We start from the raw sequence: 26,261 nt of genomic DNA on the forward strand, positions 1-26,261 counted from the left end.
TTCAGGGACGCAGTCCACCAGGCCTGGTCAATCTTAAAACATTCTGCTTAAGTCTTCTCTTAAGTCTTTCCTGTCTTAGGCTCACCTTATCCCTTTGCCTCTAGCATTAGCTGCACTAGCCGTCTGTTCCTTGTAAGTCTCCTTCAGCGAGCACAAATGCAGAATAGGCATCAAACATCCAGTTCCTCTGTGTCATCTGTAGATAGCGCTTCTTCTCCATTGAGAAACAGGCCAAACCTTTTCTTAGTCTTCCTATTACTAATGAGATAATAATGACTTTTTCTTGTAGCAGGTACCTTTTAATAATTGCAGGGGATGAAATATGACCTCCAAAAGACCTTTTGAAGGCCCTCCTGAGAGCTGATTCCAAGGGAGACTATTTCTTGAAGCCCTCAGCTCAAGAAAGCAGCCTACAGAGATGAACAGAGCAAGGGAAGAGCAAAACAATCATGTAAAACTCAGACCCTGTTGATCACCTGCCTCTCTCACCAAAGACATGCAAGAGGTGAGAGAAGAAGGTACTCAGAGTAGCTGCTCCCAAGACCTTGACTAGAGGCCAGAAAAGTCTCCAGGGTACATAGCCTGAATGACAAGAGAATATGAAAGAAAGAGTTTGTTTTAAAGATAGTAGATGGGGAAGGAAACCCTCCCCCCCTTCTTGAACTTTCCTTAATGACAGCGAGATGTTTCTTTCCCAGCAAAAGCTAACTGCTACTCTTGACACGCCTGATGTCAGCTGGAGGAACAGATGGCTCAATGGTTCATTTCAAACTGTTCACTCAGCCAAACAGCACAAATTGCATTAATTGCCTCACAGTATGAGCAGAGAACGGAGCACTTCGTGTGTCCTAGCCATGAATCACTGAGACTTCTCATCATTATTCGCATTTGACAGGTCAGTCAGGAACTTATCCGCATGCTGGGGGGGGGGAGGGAGGGGCGGGTAGACGGAGCACAGCACAAGAAAATGGCTGAACAGAAGATCCCCAAGAGCTGATTTAGCCTTCGACTTTTGCCTTGGCATTAAAATGGTTTCCTCAGCACAGTGCCACTTTCTGAAGTATAATTTCTTAACACGAGAATGTACGCAATAACAGACCTATTGACTGGCTCCAGGGAACCCGAGGAACAAGGTCTGATTACTGACTTTCTCCATGTCTGCACTGAGAGCAGGAACACCTTAAGTGCACTGGAGGCACTTCTATAGTCTACCCCTTGCCTTGCCCCTTCCTGTGGCAAAGGTAGCTTACACACCATGGGAGGTCTTGGTTGGCCACCTGAGAGAAAGCAGGTGTCCCAGAACCTCCCAGCCAGAGTACTTGCGGAGGGAAACCACAAGAAGAGACTCTCCGTGCCTGCCTTCAGTGAGCCCTTACGTCCAAGAACTGGAAAAACTGATGGAGCCAAAGAGTTTGAAACAAGTTATCCCAAACGTCTCTTTTTTTTTTTTTTTTTGCTTCTGTAAGCTGGGAGCCTTGTATACATTTAATTTACTATTACACATGTGCACAAGCATCTGAAAAGTTCATGCAGAAGGTGAGTCCAGGCAAAGAGCTCCTCTTTAGGTTTGACTGCTCTAAACCTTGCCTAATAAAGTGATTTATCAGATGCTCCATATCCTGTTGAAAAGGCCTGACACCGTGCTCATCACTTACAAATAGAAGGTGTTAGAGTTTTGCCCACTGAAGATATTATGTTTCTTTTGACCAAGGAAAAAAAATTAGCAAATTACTGCGTAAGACCAGAAGTTTACGGATACAGCCTTCTAGCTAACATGATCACTGATGCTTCTGTTACCTTCTAAATACATTTTCTTTATTTCAACAACATTAGTAAAATGCAATACCAGGAAAAGACTAACCTTAGTCTCCCACAGGCCGTTGAGATTCCTGCTGCAAAACTTACAGGCAAGTCCTGCTGCTCTTTCCTCCCCTCTGCTTTAGAGGGAGCAGAATCATTGCGGTTTTACCACCAGGGGCAAAATTTCTGTACCATACCTATGTGCATTGCCAGATTCTGTTTGAGCCCCTCCTGCAGGAAATGAAAAGAAAAAGCAACACATACAGAAAACCAACCCCCCCCAGCTGTGCTGTAGCCCTTCCTAAATCACAAAGTGGCCTTAGATCTGATTATTGTAAACAGGCGACAGCTGAGTTCCTTTGCTCCACCCCTGCTTGGCTGAGGTTCTGCCTGCACCCTTCTTCATGGCTCCCTCTGTGCTAACCTCAGATCCCACACGATTCTAGAGAGAGAACCTTCACTGCTTTCCTCTCTTAAGCACAAGTCAACAGAAAGGAAAGGACACCAGTTGTATCTGACTGAGGAAAAACCAGAAGCTGCCGGAAGGGTTTCCACAGGCACTGACCTACAGCCTGTTGAAAGCGGGGGGTCCTCCTGCTCCTAAATCACTTGGGACATGGTTTAGTAGGCATGGTGGTGTTGGGTAGATGGTTGGACTGATGATCTTAGAGGTCCTTTCCAGCCTTAGTGATTCTCAGCTTTACTTTCATTAAAAAATAATTCAGCCACCAAGCCAGGAAACATGAAATTAATTATTACTCTACCCTTAATTGGTTTAGTGCTGGACTTGGTAGTGTTAGGTTAATGGTTGGACTGGATGATCTTAAAGATCTTTTCCAACCTAAATAATTCTATGATTCTATTTCAGGTCTATGCTTATGTCAAAGTTACTTTATACCATTAATCGCTTTGCCTCTTACAAAGTTTTGGGGAAAAAACCCTTGATCTAAGTTTGTTCCACTCTCTGTCTATTCTGTACCTCTAAGAGGTGCAGCAAAATTCCTAGAGTCAAGTCTTCTCACACTGGGAAGCTTTGCTCTTGGTGCTCTGTACCTTGCTGCTTCAGTCACACTGTCTTGCTCAGTCTTTGCTTACACTGATGGCTGTTTATGCACTGCCACAAACACTCCATCCCCTGGCACTCGCAGAACTACTGTGGGACCTCCCCACACTGTGGGACCTCTTCCAGTAACTAACAGAGACTTCCCCTGGTATATTTTCCCCTTCAAGAGTAGCTTGTGTGGTGCATTTAGGTGCTCAAATTTTGAGCGCTAACATTTGGACTCCATTCTTTGGAAACAGGACCTTACTGTGCTCCTGACATCTGCTTCAGTTCTTCTCATCCATGAGGACAAGGTGGCTTCCTTCATGCCTACAGGGTCCCTGTCTCCCATGGACTAATTCCACCAAACATACCTCTGCCTATGTTTAAGGTGAGCTGTTTCACAAAGCTCATAAGCACTCTGAGAGCTTCTGCACCGCAACACAATCTCTGAATGATCTCTCCTTCGTTTGGACTCAAGCAAGCAGCTGCTGAAGTTACTGGAAAGCTTCCAGCTTGTAGCAGGAATTAATTCAGACACTAATTTATTCCTTTGGGGCTTCTTCCTGGTTTAACTGCATTCCACCCAACTCCACTCACAATATCAATGCAGGAGAAGGGGAGTGAGAACTGAAGTACAAAGCAGCCTGAAAGATCTGGAATGGCAGAAGGAGGCGGTGTTCCTTACCACAGGCTCTTCCCCTGCTCCGGGAGAGGATAACAGGCAGCAGAGCAGCAGTAAGTCAAGCTACAGACCTGCAACCTCAACTGTTGTTTTTTCAGTTAATTTAATAATGTCTTTTAATGTAACAGGGAAAGAGTGAGACCATGCTTAGGAACAGATAATTTTAACTTTTAAGCTATGGGGTTCTGTTCAGTGATGTCTGAGAAACGTCAATTGTCAGAAAATCTGGTTTATTCTCCAGTTACTCAAGTTTTCTGTCAGCACTGACTGTGCCAGAGGAACCCACAAGGTCTCTTTTAACAACGGCACCCCCTGATTGATCATCTGTTGTTTGATGCTTTTCTGGACAGGTCTACCACATTGACCCCAGCCCTGAACAGCTGCAAGGCCAGGCATGCTCCCCTCCGTTCAAATTCTTTCCCAGGCTAAAGGAGTGTTAATGACGTGATTAAGCTAATGAATAGGGGGAAATGCCCAGACCAATACACAGAATAATGTTGGAGAGGGAAATTTAATAGTACACGCTATAGAGCTGGCCAGTAGAGGAGATGGCCCTGAAGTGACTTAGAGCCTTTTGCTGTGATGAGCTGCGATGATTCTTCCAGCCTCACCAAACAATTACTTTCTTTAGAAGCCCCCCCATGAAGGAACTTCTCAAAGACCTTGTGAAAGCCCAAATAAACTCCATTTTACAACTATGCTCGTGACTCAGTACAAAACGGTTTCGGCTTTTCCTGCTTTGATTTTTAAAAAAATGCATTATTAAAGCTACATATTCATTCTTTATTAACCTATTAATTCAATGGCAACAAGGGCTTTTGAAACCTGACACCCAGGGCAAGTAAATAACATGGAGCTTGCTGCTTCTTACCCAGTAATAGCAAGGTACTGGTTTTTCAGTTACAGCCCCTGCTATCAAATTCCCCCTTCTGTAAGAGTGTAGAGGGGCTAATAAAAGACTTTACAGCATCCCAATAAACCTCTGTTTTAGCAATTCTGGCAACTTCTCTTTACATTTACGCCAGTATCAGTGGTAAGAGTTTTACCCAGGAAATGTAACGTCACGTGCAGCACCTAAGACTTCAGTGTGATTTTGCTGTTGAGGCTGAAAGACTAAGGCCAAATTTCTGCTTTCAGTTGCAGTGACATAATTATATTGTCAACTGCTCCAAGGTTACCGTCCTATTTTTGTCCTCTGTCTTGTTGTTTCTCTGTACCTTACCTTGATGTCTCTCTCATGTCCTTTACTGAAAATTCCTGCATCTCTCTTACATAATCAAATATTTATTTCTCAAGTACCACTCAATGTTACGACCATTTCAACATCTCCATTTCAAGTAACTAATTCACAGTACCAGCTCATACCTGTTACCTGTTTATCAATCCAAGAGTTGGTGGTCTCAGCCCAACTCCCAGTCCAACTCCCAAGCACAGCTGAAGCTAATGGTTAATTAAAATGTAACCAGCCCTGTGCTAATTAATTACCCTTTACTGTCAAGCTTAGCACACAGGATGAGATTTAAAGCCACAGGGACTGAACCATCTTGGATCTAGTGTGGGCAAAAAGCATCCTGTTGACAGAGCTGGCTGCAGTAATACACGTATATCATAAATGCTGTGCAGTGCCTTTGAGGCACAGCATATAGCGTGTCTTGCAGTCGGGCTTCGTGCCCTCCTAGTCCTGGGCTGTTGCACGGCACAACTCGGCCAGCGTTGGTGCCTGCCTGCGTACCGGCAGCACCTTCACCTTCTCTACGGGATTCAGGGTCACCTGGCATCTCTGCAGAGGGGAAAAGATGAAGCCTCATCCCAGTGACCTTCTCCGGAGCGCCTGCTTCCTCCCCGGTGCAGGACCTGCGGGAGGTCTCTGAGCAGACCGATACGGCGAGGAGAGGAGCCCTCTGCCACGCAGGTTGGTCCCCGGGCAGGAGAGTGGTGGGGCGGCCAGGCAGGCTCTGTGAGGGGAGGCACTGCCATCCTCCCCTTGCTCTCACCCCTCTCCCTCTTTGCACAGCCCCCTCGTACATCCACATGCGCTTTTGTGGACGGGCTTTTCCGAAACCCGCCCTGCAAAGCAAACTGCTTCAGCAGCCACGCTTGGCTACCAACTCCAGAACAACCCCAAACCCTGGAGAGGAACTCCTGGGGCTGAGGCCACAGGAGCATGACTAACGCAGAGCTGAGAAATCCTGGCAGCCTGTGACAGCGCAACTGTAAAGTAATTGTTAATTCTGCTGTTGTTAACAAGAATGCTCCAGTTTCTCGCTCACGTGATTCATCCCGTGTCTCCCAATGACTGCTGCAAAACTAAGAACCTGTCTCCTTACAGAAGGCAGCTCTCCAGCACTGGAGACAGACTGTCCCTAAGTCACCTTTCCCTCCATCCTCCACATTAATACAGTCATCGGCAGAAGGCTGGCTCCTATCCTACAAACACATTTTCAGAAAAAAAAAAAAAAAAAAGACATTGCCTTTTTGTCATCTTTGAAAGGAGCAACAAAACATAACAAACCTATTATCCTGATGAGGTTTTACTAGTGAAAAAAGGAGCCATTACATCAGCTCATTAGCTGGAAGAACAGTCTTCCTATAGAGGCAGGTCTGTCTTTCCCTTGGTCATCAATTACTAGGATTTCCTGAGAAGTGGGAGATGCTGAAAAGGAGTTCTTGTTTAACATCTTAATCCCAGTTTATTTTTACCCTTGGGTTTGAATTCCCAAAAGCTCACTGCTAATGCTTCAGCACTACTGCATGTTAGCAGCCGGTGTCTGGAAAGCCACCTGCCTGATGCCAGGCAGTCAACTCTCACACTGCTTTACAATGCCTTTCACAAATAAAAAGAATGCAAGATTCATTTTTTCAGTACTCAAGACTCTCTTGAAAGGTTGACAAAAAAGGATTCTTAAGAAACATCATCACCCCCTTAAAGGTACGGTACTGACGCCAAAATGAACAGGACTATTTTTCAAATTTGTTTCAAGATGAGTAGTTACTCATCATTGGTGCATTATTGTGAAAAAGTTGCAAAAAACTTGCCATGCCAAGATGGCATGCTGTCAAGTAAAAAAAGGCAAAATATTTTCTAATATCTTTTCTTATTCCATTTGTGTCAAAATCTGAACTTTTTTAAAAAAAAAAAAAGTGTTGAACAATAAAAAAAAAAAGACAAACCCCAGATGTACATATTCCATTTCTAAAATTGATTAAGTGTCCACAAGAATGCACTAGGTTCAGCCACCTCTCTGAAAGCCACATTATTGTCAGGAAAATGCATTATAAGATGGGCTCTGAAGTAACTCATTTGGAGCCAGCAATTACCCCAGCAAGAGCATTGGTACCCTTGAACATGCAGCCAGGGTGGGCCAAACCCTGACCTCAGTGCTCGCCCTCTCCCAGTAACTCACTGTCTTTGGAGAAACTCTTGGACAAAGCACTTTGCAGAGCCCTCCTGTGAACTGCACTAGGGAATTGTTTAAAATAAGATAAAAAGAGGGCAAAAGAGAAGTTTTAAACCAGACCAAATCATCTCCCCAGTTCACCGCAATTCCACTGTCAGTGGGCCAACACCCGAGGCGCGGGAACATCACAGGGGTTAGGAGGAAGCACCTGGGAACAGAAACTCCTTCACGCCAGTAGAGACAGGCTCCCCGTGCCACCGAACCTGTCTGATTTGTGAGCACGACCTCCTAGGCAGGATTTCTAGTGTTGGCTTATGAGGATTCCTACTAAAGCAAGTAAGATTTTGCCAGGGCAGAAAAAATCTCACGCATGAGGTAAGGGCAATCACACACCGACTTTGTGCCTGCATCTCAGAGCACGAACTGAAGGCAGTGAAGAGGCATTTACACACTACTTTGGAAATCATCAAGTTATAATTAGTGATCAACATTAAAAATGCAACACATTTCAAAGTATGTTTGTCTTAGGAACAAACCCAAGTAGTTGATATAAAAATGATGAGGGTCTGACTACAATTTGGCCCCACTCCCATCAAGGCACTTTGCTATTAACTAACTTCAGTGGGGGCAGAAAAATCCTTGCATAAATAAGGCTCTGGCACAAAACTCTTGCTGCTGCTTTAAGCAGTGGCTGCACGGCATCATGTTATCTCCATAAGTAGCTATCCCGCTTTAGCTTCCTCAAAGGTCAGCTATTCGTCTCTGCTAAGTACATCCAATGTAGAGAGAAAATTCCTTAATCCTATTTTGTGTGCTTGTTTTCATAGGCATAGCCACAATTCTCCCACATCAAGCCTAGGCCATACAAGAAAAATCCTTGTTTGCTGCTACTGCTGTCTCTGCTGTACAGCAGAGGTTCACAAGGAGGACTTTGCTGGGTCTGGCTCTTAATTCTTGTGTGCTTCAGCAGAGGTACATAAAATTAACAGATATCATTACTTAAAATGCAAAGCAAGAAACTGCATGCATTTGCATGTCTACTAAATGATTTCAGGACTTCAATTACTACCCGAGTTCACAGCCTCTGAGAAATACAGGAATGAAGAACATGATAAAAAATTGGCCAAAATTATGTGCCTGTGCATTTACTCAATGAGTTTATTTCACTTTGGTGTATTTACTTAAGCCTCCCAGACAAGAATTCCCTCAAAGCTTATCATGGGATGCATGTTTCCTTCTTGCATTTGGGCTCACATGCCCCTCCACAGAACAGTCTCCTAGCACATGCTTACAAAAATCTGATCTCTATATTTTTAGCTCCTTTTAAATTAGCCTTCCTGGAAGGAGAAGAAAAGAAAGAAGAGGCAGCGCCATGATGCTTCCATGCTGTCCATAAGCAACCACTAAGAGGAAAACAAAACCAACCAACCAAACAAAACCCCACCCATGGTGTGAGATATGGACCACAGGTATCTACAACTGCACCACCTGGTTTTGTGCTCCACAACGCTGCTTTGGTGGTCATGGGGCTAGGCAGGCCTAGGCTCGTCTGCCTGCCAAGTTCAAATCTGTCTTCCTTTGGAAAAAACTTAGCCCTGGTAAAACTGATCGGCCAGAGGGGCTGTTGTAAATAGGAGGCAGAGATATTTAGGTCACTCAGGAAAAAATGCAAACCCATAGCTCTTACCCTAGCACATTCACGGATGCTCACAACTGTCAAGTTGAAGCAAGTTCAACTCCCGTTTAACAACACGCTTGTGTTGAAGAGGCTTCGCCTGCACCTCCCTTACACAGGCTTACAGAATAGTGACTGCATTAAATACTTGGGCACATTTCTTCCCCTAGATTAAAGGAAGAAGTTGCCTTTGATAAAAGAAGGTGAGTTTGCTACACCTGAAAATGAAGTGAAGCAATCCAATTAAAAGTTATTTATCACAGCATCAATCTTTACTGACCAGTCAGTTTTTCAATGTACAAGAAGAATAGTTCTGGATTGATTTTGCTTCTATACAGAAGAAACCCCCAAGGCCCGCTTTCTTGAATGACATCCTTTGTTTCTTGTTGGACAGAGTACTGAAATATAAAATTTAATACTATATGAACAATTTCAACAGAGTATTTAGAAAAAGGCAGTAAAAAGTTTAATACTTTTTTAAAAAGCAACATCAAAAAGTGCATTAGGAGTAAAATCCAGGTCCTTCCAGTCGTCTAGTCTGCAATATCACTTATTCATTTTCTCCCGTAACAAAGAGGTGCACATTTTTCTTGGACTGCAGCATTTGAGCTGTGCGATCTATGCCAACCACTGCAGCCAATTTCTGAGCATCATACTTGGAGTAGAGCACGGTACAGGTCCAAGTAGCATCCACTCCATTGTCTGTGGCCTTCATCATATTACAGATCTCACTGTAGAAGTGGGAGTAGGTCGGTAACTCATAGAAAATGAGGTTCCTAATGCCTTTTATCGTATACCTGTAGTAGGCAAGAAACAAAAGAGTAACTTTGTTTCCAATTTCTACAAAGCGTGAACATTAAAGCATCAATCCTATCTCAGTTCTTCCAATTTCCATCAACTTCCACGCGCATCGGTTCTAGCTCAACTCTACAAACCTTGTGTCACAAAGACTAAGCTTAACACAGGTGTGGAATTAAGGGCAGGGGGAGGGTGGGGCTAACGCTGCTAGGCACTGTGACATCCTCTGAAGTACAGACCACCACCAAATTCTGCAGTATTCAGCCTCTTTGCCTTGGATTTTAAGACAGTGAAGCTTCATCAGACCGAGCCTCAGGAAACTTTTAATATTTGCCAAAACATCTTCTGCTAATAGAAAAAAATGTTCCATTAGGAACTTGTAAACAGGTCCAGTCAGGACATAGCAAATTTTCCAAGTGGCCTCAGCTTGCTGTATTGCATTTTTGAACCAATTATATACCCTTTTCCAGAATTTTATGTAATTATTGTGGCACAGATGAACACAAATAAAAGGCACAATGAATCCCATTTTGCAGGCTATATCATCCTGTCCTGACATCAGTGGAACTTGGCAGCACTTACCTTCCCGAATAAAGCCTTGCGCATACCAAAGTATTAGAGTCTCTGCAAGGGACTGCTGACAACATGCAAAAATTTTAAAGCAAACTGAAAAGCTCTTACTTCAAAGAAGTCCTCAGAGAGATCCAACAGATTCAAAAAGCAATATAGCCCATCTGTGATTAAGGTCAGACTCTACTTCCAAAGCAGCACATACACAACTCAAGAGGAAAACTCAGTCCACAATTCACCTTTTGTAAAAGTGGAAGCGCTCAGTAAACAATAAAAAATGCTTCTCTCCCTTGAGAAAGGACCGTCTTGCTCTGCAGACAGCAGCCTTTTTAGTGTATTCACAAATGTGAGTAAAATTCAGGTCCTCTTTCTTGAAGTAATTTCGGAGACGCACATAGTCAAAATACGATGGAACATAAATGAGCGTGTGTGACATGATGGCATCGCGGTACTCAGGCAAAACTTTCTCGACGAAAAACTGAAATCTGAGTTAAGAAAACAAATACATATTAACCAGAGTTAACATTTAGCCTTTCCAATACTGATATGACTTCAAACAGGAACATCATCAGACACAAGCGACTACAGAAGGTTTTGACTACATTTTTCCTTCTTTAACTTCATAGGATTCCTACATGTGTAGAAGATAAAAGGCAAAGGCTTTATCAGTACTACACAGTTATGGTAGAGACTGGTATTCCTTTCCCAGAATTTATTCTCCAGTGCCTTTGGCAGGGAGAAGTTCAGTATTCCCCTCCACCTGTGCAGAGCCTAGCCTGCATCTGAAGACTAATGAAGGCATACTTCTGTGGTGAAATCACATCATACTCTGCCGGAAACAGAATGCTCAACTAAATCTGAGATTGCAGTCATTAGGGCACAGCAAAATAGTCTGGAACACAGAGTACCTTGTGTCTATTACAGAAGTTAAATTTTCAGCTTCTAGCCTCCTAAAAACATGAGGAAGCTGGACCACAACATGGCTAATGGAGCCACTGAGCGGTACGTTGCGGACGGCCACCTGCGAGAAGAAAGTAGGACATTTAGGGAAGCAGCATTTCAAAGGCAGCCACACTGCAGCCAGCTTTCTGCTCATAACTCACATCTGCAAGCAGTGCACAAGGCTGCTTTTAAGCAAGCTCCAATACAAAACTACATTCACGTATACACACACCAGATCTGTCAAATATACACAACCCTCCAACTTCCATATATTTGAGATAGACAGCTAAGGTTTTTACTTTTCCTGTTTCTTTCAAAGTAATAGCAGTTTGTGCTTCTTATACAGTAGGAGGAGGCGGGGGGCGGGGGGGGGAAGGAAGCAGGCAAACCCTGCATTTAACAACAAAATAGATAAAAGAAGATAACTTGCGTGTGTCAAATTAAGAACAAACAAAATCTGATTTCTGACATTAAATGGCTACCCATGAAAGAAAAAGATCAAATAAGTATCACTGCAAGAAGAGTAGCTCTTCACGCCTCTGGCACAGCATTAGAAATTGTCACACGGAGTCATGGAGATTCAGACTGAAATACTTGGGTAATGGAAGTGACTGGCACACAGAAAGTCTTTCTACAACTGAGTTATGGAATTTTTCCCCATGTTGGGTTTTCTGTTCCTCTCCCCCTGCCTTACACCAGCATTTAAAAGAAGGCTTTCAGTTCATCTGTGAACTCACCTGCCCCACGTAATTGAAGCAGTGTTTGTTGAAGACAGAGTTAATCTGTGGATCCTGAAGAGCACTGAACAGCAGCGTCTGGCGGTAGTACTTGGACCAGTTATTGAGATTCAGCATTCGCACTCGGGAAAAGTCTACCCCGTGGGAATCCAGAGGCAGCAGGTTAATGTGCTTCATCAGGTGCTACACAGAGAGATGGAAACACATCGCTACTGACTGACAACCCTGCACCCAGACTACAAGAGCCTTAACCACAGCGAGAAAGTGGGCAGGGACGAGCAAGACAGCATGGAATATAAAACAGTAGTGATCTCCCAAGACATGACTGTCTGGAATTTATTGACCACAGCAAGAGTAATTTACTTGATTTCATGCCACAGAACTGAAAGCTACCATCTCTTTAGTCATCAGGAACAATAACCTTTGCTTCCAATCTTCTCCCATGGGGCAAGTATAATGGATTTGTTTGTTTGTATTAAAGTCAATGGGCCCAAGGTTTCTGAGCTAAAGGAAGCCCAAGTGCAGTTCCCATTGCATTCAGGGAGAGCTTGGGTGCAAGTGAAGAAATTCACTTCGTTTTGGCCTCAGTGAATGATGCCTAGGACTGGCATCGCTGCTGCCGCATGGCAGGCAGTCATACCCAAAGCAGAAAACAGCAAACAGGCCCCAGGACTGACTCCTTAGGTATCGTGTAGGCTGACGTGCCTTTCCTGGGACTCCCCAAGAAACAAGACACATTCTGGGCTCATTCAAAATGTAAAGTAACATCATGATGTCAAAATGCACAGCCCAGGTACCTCAAAGGTGTTTCTATGTGGAAAAAACCCCAACCTTTTAACCTTGAAAACTTTTATTAACCAAAAGCCAAAAAGCATGGGTACTACTGCATATTAGCCAGAGTCCCAGAGCAGTATTTTCATTACATGTACAGGAAAATCTTCATACTGTTTAGCTTTGGACATGACTAATGCTTAGTATCCCTACAGTCAGTGGAGATAAGCACCAGCTCCTATTGCTTTCTGGAGGAACCTGAATTAGGTTGTATGCATTCCTCATGCAGCTGCAATCTGACTGAGACACTGGGCAGTCAGACAGCTGGCGTATTTTCTCCCAGATGTGATTAAAGGCATCATCATCATTATCTCACCCTGCAAGATAATTAAAATTGTCCAAAAAATTCTCTGATGAAATATCCCACTAAAGCACCAAATACTAAGGTTTGTAGAGAACAGGTGCTGAATACTACCAAAATCTGTAGAAAGAATATTCTTAGTATAAGGAAAATAATAAGGAAAATGTCAGGGTGGAGGGAGAAAAAGGAACAAGCACACATGTCTGGAATCAAGTCAGTAAAAAAAATAGCAATACTGTTCACTGCCAAAACTAAGTTATATCAGACTAATGAGACACAGTACAACACAAAAATGAATACATACGGAAAACGCACCAGAACGTGTTCCCAATTCTGCATCAGGTAAATATCTGCTTGATCAATTATGAGAATTTCTATTGACGATAGAAAATCAAAGTCTCTCTTTTTCTCCCCCTCTGCACCAATAATAGTCCTCATACCCAGGGGAGAGGCAATGATGATATCCGATGAGTAAAATGGTGCATATAGTCTCATACTCTTTTGAAGAATCGCAACCCCTGTCCAACAACAACCAACAGCAATTTCTTAGTTAGGGTCAATTATCAACTGTTTCCTTCTAGCAGGCTCTGTAATAGTACCTCCCTACATTTCCTCTCCCTTAACACACACTAATGATTATAGCTGGACAAAACCAATCTGTCAGAAACTCTTCTTCCCCTGAAAAGTGCTTATCCCCCCCACCCCCATTTGACAAGTATTTGGCAGATTTTCATGAAGTTTGGCAAACTCTTTCAGTAGTACTTTTTTCCAGCTTTTTCACAGCCTGGACAACAGTTTCTAACTGAAACACATTTTTTGTGATTTTCTGCTAAAAACGGGGATAAGGGAGATGAAGAACTTAAGGGGAAAAAAAAAAAAAAAAGCAGACATGATTAACTACTCCTTTCTCCCTAAATCCTAGACTTTGGTCTCTGCCATTAGCTACTATAGTAACTGTTACCTTAATCTGTCCTGAAAGATGCAATGTGGACCTCTTGACTATAAACTGCCTTTATTCACAGGGCCTCAAGAGTTGCTACTAAAACGCAAAGGTTCTTCATGTTACAACAACTGAAAGCATGACCAGTCTTGCACCTTCCCTGGCATAGCTTCTCACACCGCACATGGCAGCGTACATGCTGAACTAGCTTACGCATCACCTCTCATGTTAAAGAAAGGAAAAGGAAGGAATCAAAGGAGTTTGTTACCTGCATCGTAACTACACAGCAACATTGCTAGGACCCACAGTTTTCTGATCTTAAAAATCCAAGTGGTCGAGACCATACTCAAACCACCCACTACGGTCTGCCCAACAAACGTGTCTCTTCAACTTCTCTCCCTCACTGTGTGAAGCCAGCTGTCACGGGCACAGCTGAAGGCACTTGCAAGAATTTCACACAGAAAGCAACAGGGACACCTCCCGCTATCTATTTTAACCCAGTAATAAAAATGGAAAAAAAAAGGCACAATTCATTGAAATTCCAGGAAGATGATATAATTTGTCACAGCATACACACGGTTTAACAACATCAAGTCTTCCTTCTGTTTAAAAATGTGAAAGGGTGGGTTTAGTAAGGCATAACCAGTGTGCTTTAAATTAGACCTTTGTGCAGAAGTAACAGGGTGTGAGGCACAGTAAGAAAGAATAATTACTCTGCTTCTATGATTTCTGCTGCAAGTAACAGCACTGAAAGTTTCTTCAAGCATTTCTTCACACCTTGTAAGTGGATCAAGCAGACTGCGGCATGGGAGAGGACTGACAGGAAAGTTATCATGCATGGTACTGAAAGTAAAATGCTCTCAGTCAGAGGTATTCACTGGGCAAGGAAGAAAGACTGAGTGGGACCTGCTTGCATCTTCCACTGTATCACTAAACCTCTTGGGGTGCCGATTTGTCTTTCAAGGGGCAATAATTTCAAAAGCCTCTGATCTGTCCAGCTGAGTTAGAAAAACTGCCTATTCATCATGGCAGCTCCAGGAACCAAGCCACTAGCTAATTCTCTGCATTCTGAGTTACAAAACAGCATGAGATTGCAATATTATGTAATAGTCTCAAATTTGCTGCTTGTCCAACAGTCCTACTTGCTGGCTACCCCTTTTGCTTTCATGAAAACCACAGGCAGCACATTAGAAAACTGCTCTGCTCAGTACTGAGCTTTAATTTTGTTCCAACCATTACTGATTACAAGAGACGTGAATAGGCTGATTAAACCCAAAAGATTTTTTTTTTTTTAATAACATGAAAGACTTTGCTGCATGATCAAGGCTATCCTCTTTAAAATGAGGTGTGGGCAGTCCTGCTACAATAAAGCAATCATCGCATTTTAAGTGATGCTGAACCTGACGTGAAAATCATTACTTTTCTGTTTTCTCTTCCTTTTTAAGTTCTGGCAAGGCAAGAAAGATTTTTCAGAAAAATCCAAGTTGCCAGTGCAAAACCAGCACGAACACCACAGAGCCTAGCGTCTCACCAGAACTTCAAGCCCTGATAGCTCCTAGACACTTAGGAAGAACTTGTTACATCTCAGTTCTTTACAAGCTAAAAATCACCTGTTCAGTAGGTCATTACCAATTCTGAAGTGGTCATCAATGTTGCCAGCAAAGACGGCTTCATAATCTTCAGGTCTTTTCAGGTTGGGGGGCTTCTCTTCTGGGTCAGAGCCAAACTCCCCTTTGAAGCGCTTTTTATTACTTACATCTATTTTTCTTTTGTCATTCACTTCAAGCAGACTGATGAAAATATGCACTATTCGCAAAGCACATTCCCTGAAGGGCACTATCATCAGTACCTGCATAGATCAACAGTTACAACAGAATAACCCATAAAATATGACCACTCACAGTTAACTGTATGTTAAGTAATTTTTTTGACTTAGATCTGTCCTGGTGGGGCATCCCAACAATCAAAACAAAACAATTCTGACATGCAGCAAGGAGGGAGGATGCGCTGGGACACAGTGTGCTCATGAACAGGTACTGGCCAGCAGCTCAGTTTGGTTCCCCACCTCACACCCAGGGTACCATTACGGGGGAATTGAAAACTACGCATGTTCTCCTGTTCTTCCTACCCTGCAAGCAAGCAGGAGCTCCCACAATACCCAGACAGGGTCAACAGCTGGCTCCTGGATGGGTGGCAAGAGCCTCTGTGCAGCACTCTGAAATATAAATACCTAACTGGGGAGTCAACGCAGAAACCAAAGGCATTTGCCAGACATGCAGCAAACACTGAAACCCAACTTTGAAACTGTTCCACAGGTAGTTGGCACCACCAGTGACAGGCTAGCCCTAGCTAAATCCACGTGGTTATCAACTAGAGGATGCTACGAATCCAGGGACCTTGGCTTGAGGCCTGCTCCACCAACTACAACAGGTGGCCTTGACGATGGGACCAGGATTGCCTGAGGTCTCCCGAGTACAGAAAGATCCTTCCATCCAGGCAAGTCCTTACAAGAGCCTAAGAACAAAAAAAAATTTTCTGGGACATCTCACACTGGGTGACAGCCTACACTGCCTGCACTAACACTGAAGATACCTTTCTGTACTGGCAGATTTAGAAATGGAAGCAGGAAAAGGTGACGTGCCAGTCTGTAGTGACAGGGGGACAAAGAAAAAGAGAAGTCAAACTCATGGCTCAGCACAGAAACAGGCTGACTGACAACCCTGTGCTCACTGCTTCTCACAGAGTATTTGCCCTGGCCACAGCAGACAACTTCCAGGCACGATAAAGGGACGTGGAAAGGCCCAAGCCCGCAAACACGTCACCTGAGAGAGCAGCAACAGAAATACTTCCTGGATAATCTACCAGGATGTTTACACAGCCTGGCCAGACAGCCAGGGTGGGGATGGGGGAATCCCATTAACAAAGCTCTCTTACCTTAGGTCTAGTGAGCCCCTGATCCCTGTAGTCATCATTGTCAGTCCCTGGCTTTTGGTCTCTTCGTTTGGCATTGTTGCTGAGCACCTGGGCATTTGCCTTCAGAACATGGTTCAAGGCATGCAAGCAGTAAGCGTGACGGATTTCTTCTCCATTTGTTAAAGCATTTCTTTCTGGATAGAACAAGTCCCGGTACGTATTCATGATAAAGAAGAGCTCTCTTTGTAATGGGGTAAAAGAGGGATCGCTTGGCTTGTTCACTGAGGACAGAAATTGTTTATTCACTTTTGGCCAAGTGGTTTCTAAAGGCTTGTGAAGATAAAGCTGTTTCACGTCAACTTCTTTGTCTGCTTTCAAAGTTTTATCTTTCTCCAAAGTGGAAGAAAAAGTTAGTTGGCCCAGCCTTGGCCACTGAAAAACAAACAGACAAACCCAAAGAGGCGTCATATGTACCAAACTCAGTACACTTAAAAGCACATCACCACAGCCGGCAGTTTAATCAAGTTCATGAATTTTGAGAAATATCTTTTCATAATACAAATTTACACCTTTTTTTCAATATGCAATCTCTTCCTTAAAGTCTGCCAGGGTAAATAACAATAAACTTCAGCTCAGTAGATTGCAATGTATTTTGCAGTGATGTGTCTACAACTGTCCTCATTCTACAGATGAGAAAACCAAGTTAGAGAAAGGCTGTCATTTCTGCCTAACCCATCCAGCAAATCAGTGGCACAAACCAGGGATAAGATAAGAATCCTGGAGTCCGACTATGCTTATAGATCAGCTGCACTGAGGTATGCACTTTGTTTAAAGATGAAAACAAAACCCCATTACGGACTAAACCCAGAAGTTGTGAATCAGCTGCTAAATGCAGTCTTGTTGGGAGTCTGTCTGATTTTGAGGGCAAAAGCTATCAGTGTAGTAGGGGAAAACTCTAAACTTTAAGCCTTCTGCTATGCAAGTTATCCCTATCTATCTCCATAAAGTAGCTACACCAAGTTAAGCAAAGATATATCATGCATTGCTTCAGGTGACACTGGTATTTTTGGCCCCCATATTCCAAAAAAGAAAAAAAAATAAAATAAAATTTAAAAATCACAGCTTTCTCTCTGACTAACCATTGGATATCTTCCAATGAATGTCACCCAGCATATGGCTGACCAGAATGCAAGGCAACCCTCCAAAATAAAATCAGATGTGAAAAAGTTAGGAAGCAAAGGTTTGTCTAAAAATGAATATTTTGAAAACCAGTATTCCCTCTCAAGCAATGAGGTGGTTTTCTGGCACTGTAATTCACCTATTATTTCCAGTATTAGCAATATGAGTATCAAATTCCCTTTTACAGGCTTGTAAATGTGTACAGCGATACAGCCATCTTGAAACAAGAACAGGAAAGTGCATCACAAGTACTTTTAAGACTGTACCCGGTCACCTCACAAGTTCAGCCGCAGAGCACATCCCTGGCATTGTGCTGCTACCACTCAGAAACCAGTCCTGTTTCTACCTGGTGTCAAGAGTACTAAACCTGTGGGTTTGGGACTACAGATCAAACTCTAAAGCTATGTTTTTCAGATGTGTCACCATATGCCTACTTAACAGCAGACTTTAGATTTCAACTCTCGCTCAGCGCCCAGTGAAGAAGTAAACACTGCAGCAACAACACAGTGACAAAAGTCTTGATAATTCCAGTGCCAACAGCTAATAACAACAATTATGACTCTACTTCAGTTGTATAAAAAACCGAGTTATTTTAATCCAGGCATCTTTAGGAACTCTGGATGGCTACAGAACACTGTTACCTTGCTTTGACTTGAAGTTTTAGGAAGCGTAGACATTTTTTCTACTTCTTTTTCTTCAAGTTCTTTGTTCATGTGCTGTTTAAATGGATCTATTTATAACAACAACAAAAAAAATATCCTGAGAACTATTGTAGCTAATACTGTAATCGAGTTTCAGAAAGGATTTGCAAATGACACCAACAGTTTCCATGCTGGCCAACACCACAGTTAAAACTAGTTATTTCAAAGCACTTGGAGATGAGAGAAAAGATGTCAAATTCTCTCTGCAAGAACAGAGAGAACAGATTTGACAGATTGCTTTAAAAAAAGAAAAAGAAGCACTTATGGAAGTACTAGAACTTTCAGTCACAAAACAAATGTTGGACAGGAAAGCAATATGCAGTAGAAAACACTGTGGCAATTTCCTGCCTTAAGCTCTGACACATCCATCCCTTGCAGGTGAAATAGGCTGTCAGTAGTAAAGACCCAAGTGAACTTACTGCCCTTCTTAATTTATAAACAGTTCTGCCCAGGGCTTTGCATCTTTGGCCAGTGATATGAATACAGTTTGTGATAAAGCAGAGAAAGATTAGGTGGGTTTTGCAGAAGGGAGGCAAAAATTGCACGAAGTGAGCAAAAGTCTGATTTATCTAATCAGCATTTATTTTTGGAAAGGAAAGGAGAGGCAAGGAACTGTAAAATCATATTATATTCAAAGACACTGGCATGCACAAGTCGCATGCAAAGCTTATTTTGAAAACCAAGCTCTGTATGCTGCTTGCAGCACAGCAACACTCACTGCATAAGGAAAACTAATTAGAGAACACTAGCGCTTGCCAAAGGATATCTAGCCCACGTACAAGTTATCCAGGCAAAAGTCAAGACATTTGCTAATTATGACACTGATGAGAATATCTTCCCAGCAACGCAAATGAACAGGACATCATTTAACTGTAATACACGTTCTCTCTTCAGTTGAGTTTTACCGATTCCAGCACTTGTCAGATAAAGTAGAGGAAATAATGTGAAGCATTTTCAGGAATTCTAGCGACCCCAGGACCAGAGTAGAAATCCATCCCCTTTCTGCTATCTTAGATGACTCATTTTCTGTAATAGATTATAAAGCCGCTTCCAAGCTACAGGAACCCACTGAAAAGTAGTGCATCATTTATAGGTTGAACAAAGCTGTTAAGATGCAGTTGGAGGCTATGGTTCTCATTAAAATGCAATGCCAACAGCCTAAGTAATATTCTCATGGTAACAAGAACGAGCTGTTTTTTCTATCACATGGCCCTTTGATGCTTCCACACATTTCATGTATCAACTAGGCTGCCTCCCAGATCTAATGTCAGCTGCTGCTCCAAGATGACAAGCCAGCATCACCAGGGATGCTACAAACATATTTCTCTCTCTCAAACTATGCCATCTGATATTAAAACCACAGAGCATGAAATACGAAAAGAAGCTCTGCAAGTGCCAATGTGTGGCATACCACTGAACGATCACACACCCGTGCACACAGTTATTTGTATTACACATGGTGGGATGACTCCAACGCTGAAGCTCAGACTGCACCCATCAGCACACTGCGGCGCTGAAATTCTGGGCTACACCCTTAAAAGATACCACACAGATGCTCCACTGACGCCTCATGCCTTCCTGATCCTGGTGCAGTCAGGCTCCTCTGCATAACCTTCAAAATTCAGAGAGCCCTGAGCATTTGTCTAAATTAGTGTGGCTGCCCCAAGCTTCCCAGAATCTCACCTCTAGCTCCACTGAGTTGTGAAGGATGCCCTCACAGGTCAGCTCTGTGATTACCTCCTGCGCTGTCTGTGCCAAGAACATCTTCCACAGTCAAGTGCAGGCCTGCAGGGCCCTTCATATGACACTAGCCTTTTAAACCACTGTTAAAGCAACGGAACAAGATAACCCCCTCCACACGCATTTCTAGTCCCTGATATTTCAAGCTTTATCGGTCATAACAGTAACTACGCACAAATCCCAGTCCACAGGGGCTACAGAAAACAAACGGTTCAGCTACACGTCTGCATTAGTGTTAAGCATCCCTTATGTAACCGGCTCACATGTGGGCAATACAATGAATAATGTAGTGGAAGAACTCCGAAGCGATACAGCGTATCATAGGGCTTTTAACAATTTACACATGTTTATGGATACTCCTCTAGACGCAGATCACTAAACACAAACATACTGTGTTTTACCTTCTGAAAAGGCTTGTGAAGAATTGCTGTCTCTCTTATCTGCATTGCAATCTCCACTCTCCTCTTCCATGAAATTGGTTTCCAAGCTAAATTCAGATTCATGTTTCACATCAGTAAACTCCTCAATTACTCCATGACTTGGGTCACAAGAGGTATCTGGGCCATCAGCCTGCTCCTGGCCAACTGTCTGCTCTCCTGTGTCTGTGGCTGCAACTTGTTAGAGAGAGAAATGGGTTATATTCTCCTGGAAAAGTTACTGTCTATAGCTACCTCTTGCTGGCTAGGTTGTTCCCTTTGAGTTACCCATTCTTTTTCTTTCAATACTCTATCCAAATAGATAAAAGCAGGCTTTGTATTCTAAAGATGACTTTTGGCTAGCATGCCAAACGTTATATAATACACAATGTATGTTTCCCCACAGAAAATTAAATAAATAAGCTATCTGGGGAATATAAGTTTTAGTTTCCAAATACCCCAAATAACTGAAAATAATAAAAAGCTGACTCCTCTCTCCCAGAATTTCTTTGCAGACTTCATGAATGAGGATGCCTCGTCATAAGGGAGCGGAGGTTTCCTTCCAATTTACGTATTCTTTCCTTTGCTATGAGGCAAACCTTTCCCTCCTCTCGGTGGCAGCAGCCAAGCCAGATGCTGTGTGAGAGAACAGCTTGCGTCTCCCATGAGTGGGTGAGAACCCCTGGTATGCTGCTCCATGTGGATTTCCTCTGTGCTGCCGCACAAACAACATCTGAGGAAGCAGCAGTGGGCTGTCTGCCGGCAAATGAGCACAGCTACCCTCTCTCCTGCTAAATCCTTCAGCAGCTGCCGCTCCCACCCACACAGAGGCAATGGAGTAACAGAGCCTCCAAGCCAGAAGAGCACCCAGCCAACAAGCCAGTCTACACCAGGATCCTGGCTAAAAACATACATTATTTGAACTTTCTAATTGAAACAACATTTACCAAAGCATGGGAAAAGACAAACTACCTTCTTCCTGGGCTGGTGCATCATTCTTATCTTCTGCACCTCCATCTGCTTCTCCCAGCTCCTGGGACCCTTCGCTGCCCACTTCTGTCTCACTTTCCCCAGCTTCTTCTGATTCACTTTCATCTTCCTCTTCCTCACTCTCAGACTCAGGAGAGGTCTTCAGGGTAGCCAGGAGCTTATGATATACAGAGACCTGTTCCACTTCAGTCTCCGAATCACTTTCTCCACTCGATTTATCAGAGGTCTCAGACTGGAAGGGAAAACACAAGTGGAACACCAACAACAGTAACACTCTATCAGGCAGCAGGCAAATACCCTCACCTCTAGTTCCCATGTTATGATTTCCCTTTCCCATCTTACCATTACACAGATGCAATGGAATTTTTTTTTTAAAAAAAATCACCATTTTATGCAAATAGTTATGCTGGACAGCTCCATTTAGATTTTGAAAGCATCTTGGTAGACTTAGGCCAAAGTGCCTTATTCTGCACTGATTTGACTTAGAGCATCACAAAATTTGGTTCTTTCAGTCTCAGCTGAGCGAGGACATTTGATCTCCACAGACAAGGCGTTTACTGAACTGGCACTGGATTTTCTTAAGAAAACCACACACAGAGCAAAAACTGTAGAAGGGGACACATACAAGGGACAGAGGACACTGAAAATGCTTCTGGCTTTCAAGAAGGTAAGTGAAATAGCTGTCAGTTGACAATAGCCCACCAGGGAGTCGGTCAGGTTTGGCTCAGCTGTAAAGCTCTAAGCTTCAAACAAGCCAAACTTGGAGCCAGTTTGTCCCGGGCTTGCACAAACCAATGACTGTGCCAGGTTATAAGCACAGCACCATTTACTTCTTTTTTAGCTCCTTTCAGCCGAAAAGGGGGGGGGGGGGGGGGGATCAGTAAATATGATATTAATGCACAAATACTAAAGGAAACAAATGAACCAGAATAATCAGCTTTTCCACACTGAAACTTTGAAGTCTTTTAATAATCTGATAATAAAGAAGGTTAACAAATCCTGACTGAAGGGAAGGTAAAGCACTGGCAATCCGAAGCAGAGAAATGAGCATGAACGTATTTCTTCATTCAACAGAGAATGAAACATCTCCTAACTTGTGCAACACTAAGTTTATTAACATTATTAAAACAAGCTAAAGCATGGTTTACTTTTCACTAAGTAATATGCAAAAAACCCAAGAAGAGCTATGCTGTTTCCTGCCACTTCTGCCCTCTCATGGTATTACAGTTTTGAGTTAGACACTGTAGAGAACAATTCAGAACCATACAAAAATCACATTCATTTTTTTCTCCTAAATGCAGGTTTTCTAAAGGGAACAATTTAATCAGCTTGAATTATCTCGGCAATGTGAAGTGCTAAGTGAACAACACAAAAACCAAAGGAAGAAATAAAAATATATTACCAGTTCACAGATCTGAGTTGCTTCTGGTCTTCCAGAAACCCTGAAAAGAAAGCACTGAAATATCTTACTCTGTCAACAATATTATACACAGGATGAGAGAGATGAGGAGGAGAAGGAATCAATGAGTTACACCAGATTTAGAGAAGTTAAAAAAAAGCTTAAAACCAAAGCATCACACAGTTCTCCCTAAGAAAATGGACCCAGCACTTACCTTGAGAGGTCACCCTCTCAGGCGATGCTACGCTCCGTATGTGAAGCTTAAGCACTGAAGCATTGTAACTGATCAACAAGTGAAATGTTTTAAAGCAGAATCTGGTTTTAATCAGAAGACGAGGTGTTAAAAGGAATCTAAGGAATCTTAACTACAAGGATAGTTTGTACAACAAAGTTAAGCAGAGGAAGAGCCTTCCTCTAACACTAAAGATTGATCTATGAAGTGGGGAAAAGACACATACCACAAGAAAAACAGCATTAATTAACCAGGGTTGGGACTGCAATTCTGCAAATGAGACACTGTACAAGTCGGGCTTAAACTAACCTCCACTCTTCCAAAAAGACGCAGGGCCTGGAGTGGGACACAGCGTCACTGCACAGGGCGAGACACAGGACACTGCTTCCCCGCAGGCCAGGACTCTGCCGCATCCCATCCCAAGCGACACATGCCGGGAGGGTCCCAGGCTACACACAGGTAACAGACCTTAACGCTGTTTGCCTGCTACTAAAGGCACATAACGGTAAACTGAACAGGTGACCTGACAGCGTCTTCCTCGCAGGCTTCTAGGACTTTGCAGCAGCACCAAATCACACGACATTTGGACTAAGCAGCTCCTCGCAAGTTTACCTGGGGGTCCAAAAGGACAGCACCCTTTTTGACAGACGGGCATCCTGCCGAGGAAGCCATGGCTCTTGTCACACGAGATCTTCGGTGCTGCGCTTTCGCAGCCTTGGCGAGATCAGGGAGGGGCGTGGAACGAGCCGTGGGAAAGCTGGAGCCCCGGCAAGCCAAGGGACTGGCCTGGCGTCAAAACAGGAGCCCAGCTCACGCTCCTCCGCTTTCCCACTTCTCGTGGCAGCCTCCCGGCTGCACAGGAAGACTTTCCGATATTTACTGCAAACAAATCCGAGCCCAGATTTTCTGCCTTTCCTTCACCTGTCGAGATTTCAAGCTCAGGGGCGGCAGTGCAAAATGCAGACGCAGCTCCCCTCCCGCCCTCGGCAGCCCGGGGACACTACGGGCGGGAGCAGCCGCCGCCGCCGCCGCCGCCTAGGCCGGCCTCGGGCTGAGCGGGGCTCTTCGGGCCCAGAGCCCCAGCGCAGCCGGTCCCGCGGCTCCCACGGCCGCCCAGCGCAGTCCCCGCGGGCACGGAGCGGCGCAGCCCCGGTCGGCCCACCCCGGCCGGCCGAGGGGACGGGGGCTCCCGCCCGGGGCCTCCCGCACGCTGAGCCCGGCGGCTCCCGGGGCGGGCGGCCGCTCGAAGCCAGCCCGCCCGCCCCGGCACTCACTTGTCATAGAAAGGGTGCTCCTCCCCGAACTCCCTCAGGTGCTTCTTCTGCCTCTTGCTCAGGCTGCGCAGCAGCTCCCGCCCGCCCCGCCGCTTCCCCATGCCGGCCCCGCCGCCCACCCCACGCGGGGCGCTCCACCGCGCTTTACGGCACGCTCGCTGCGCGCCGCTGTCGCACTGCCGTACGGCGAGGCCGGGCCGGGGCGGCCTCCGCAGGCCCCGCTGTGGTGGCCGCGGCGCGGCCTCTGCCGGTGATGGCGGGGGAGAGCGTCGCGGCGGTCGGCGGCTGGTTTAAGCCGCGTCTAGGGAAGGCCCGGCCCCGGCAGATTAGGTGGAAGCGCTCCGTGGCGGCAGCAGCGCGGGTATTTATGCCCGCGGGCCTCGCTAGGGGAGACAAAATAGTGGCAGGGATTATTTGTCCCAAACTGTTTTCAAAACCAACAACGCTCCGAAAATGCACCCCATAACCTCGAACGTTATGTTGGCTGTTGAGCGTTTCCGATGCGGTCAAAAGTCTCATTGACATTGCAGTCGCCCAAAGACGGAGATCGGCGGGATCTCGGCACAGGGAGCACCCTCAGGAGGCGCCTCCGCCATCGTTCCTCCTCTCCAGGTTCCCAGCGCTTGGATTTCTTTGCGAGGCCCAAGACCAGTCCCACCCACGGCTCACGCTCCCTTGCCCACGCTGTAAATCCCCGCAAGACCAGGGAGTGGCCATCGTAGACCCACGCTGTGGGGGCAAGGGTGGGTGCCAACGAAGTGCAGAGTACAATTAGGGCAGCCAGAAGAGATTTTGAGGACCTGCTGCTTTTCCCTTTGCACCACACTCGCTGCAACTTGAAACTGTCATATATTATCAGCATGATATTTTTCCCATATACATTTAGGGGATGCTATTAGGCAAGTGTGAGGCATCTGGACATGCCAGGGCTCTCATCTCTGCTCTGGAAATGCTCATTAAAAGGAAGCTCTGAGCTTTACTTGCATGAAGAAATTTTTTTTTTAATTCTCGCAGCATTACAGATTAATGTTACTTCTGATTTCTGTTTAGATACAGAAGCAGTAATAATCTAAATGCAATCTAACCCACCTAAGAGACTGATCCTCTGTATACACAGGGGAACACTGCAAACGGCGTATTCACATAGACACCACTTGAGCTGCAGCATCTTCCCCAACTGAGCTATGACTCACAGTGGTTTGCTAAAAGCTACACGTTTTCTGGGAAAAACCTCTACAATAAGGCTAGAGGAGGAGGAAGAGGCGGCCCAAGAGAAGTCCTTAATGTTCAGACTGCTTTAATCTAAAAGGTAAAATCAAAAGCGCCAACTGAAATTACACTAAATTCTAGATCTTGTAACATCTCACTGCTGAATCTTACTGAGCGCTGCTCTAAGGGTGAAGTTTAATGCTTTAGCATGCACAAAGATATACAATTCCCCAGCAACCACCTTACATTGTCAAATAAGAAACTAAACTCAAACTTGACTCTTTGCTTTGAAGTTCTTTATATTCCTTATATCCCCATGTTTCTGTATGACCTAGCAGAAACTCCTCTGATCTGTAAGGAGAGGCTACAAATGGGGTTACGATGCAGGACTCTGCAGTCTACTGCTGCTTTCCCTCCTGTAAAGCATGCACAATAGATTCCAGTTTGTCTCCTGGAGAAAAGAGTACCAGAACTAAGTGAAAACAAGAT

At 44.4% G+C, this 26,261-nt stretch overlaps 1 protein-coding gene across 3 annotated transcripts; it reads right to left on the reverse strand.

Annotated features, from left to right (window-relative positions):
- Window positions 1-8,859: 8,859 nt before the first annotated feature.
- On the reverse strand, window positions 8,860-24,664 carry UTP25 (UTP25 small subunit processome component). 3 transcript variants are annotated; one of them, XM_075707305.1, is made up of 12 exons: window positions 24,564-24,664; window positions 23,061-23,100; window positions 21,641-21,890; window positions 20,654-20,860; window positions 18,453-18,541; window positions 16,654-17,064; window positions 15,349-15,568; window positions 13,095-13,297; window positions 11,648-11,830; window positions 10,877-10,989; window positions 10,208-10,453; window positions 8,860-9,397 (listed from the first exon to the last, which is right to left on the reverse strand). In XM_075707305.1, the coding sequence occupies exons 1-12, from the start codon at window positions 24,662-24,664 to the stop codon at window positions 9,151-9,153; spliced, it is 2,310 nt and encodes a 769-aa protein (XP_075563420.1). In that variant the 3' UTR covers window positions 8,860-9,150. The 3 variants fall into 3 exon arrangements, with proteins under 3 accessions (XP_075563420.1, XP_075563418.1, XP_075563419.1); XM_075707303.1 differs by having other exon boundaries at window positions 20,654-20,866; XM_075707304.1 differs by having other exon boundaries at window positions 20,654-20,866; window positions 21,638-21,890.
- Between the last annotated feature and the right edge of the window lie 1,597 nt (window positions 24,665-26,261).

This window comes from Pelecanus crispus, chromosome 3 (genome assembly GCF_030463565.1).
Source record: "Pelecanus crispus isolate bPelCri1 chromosome 3, bPelCri1.pri, whole genome shotgun sequence".
Classification (NCBI taxonomy): domain Eukaryota; kingdom Metazoa; phylum Chordata; class Aves; order Pelecaniformes; family Pelecanidae; genus Pelecanus; species Pelecanus crispus.

Excerpts from the sequence above, each read along its gene's own strand:
- UTP25 (XM_075707304.1), bottom strand. The coding sequence starts at position 24,664 with ATGGGGAAGCGGCGGGGCGGGCGGGAGCTGCTGCGCAGCCTGAGCAAG. Across the intron at positions 23,101-24,563 it reads GAGCACCCTTTCTATGACAA|GGTTTCTGGAAGACCAGAAG; the intron begins GTGAGTGCCGGG and ends CTTTCTTTTCAG. Across the intron at positions 9,398-10,207 it reads CGCTTCCACTTTTACAAAAG|GTATACGATAAAAGGCATTA; the intron begins GTGAATTGTGGA and ends TGCCTACTACAG.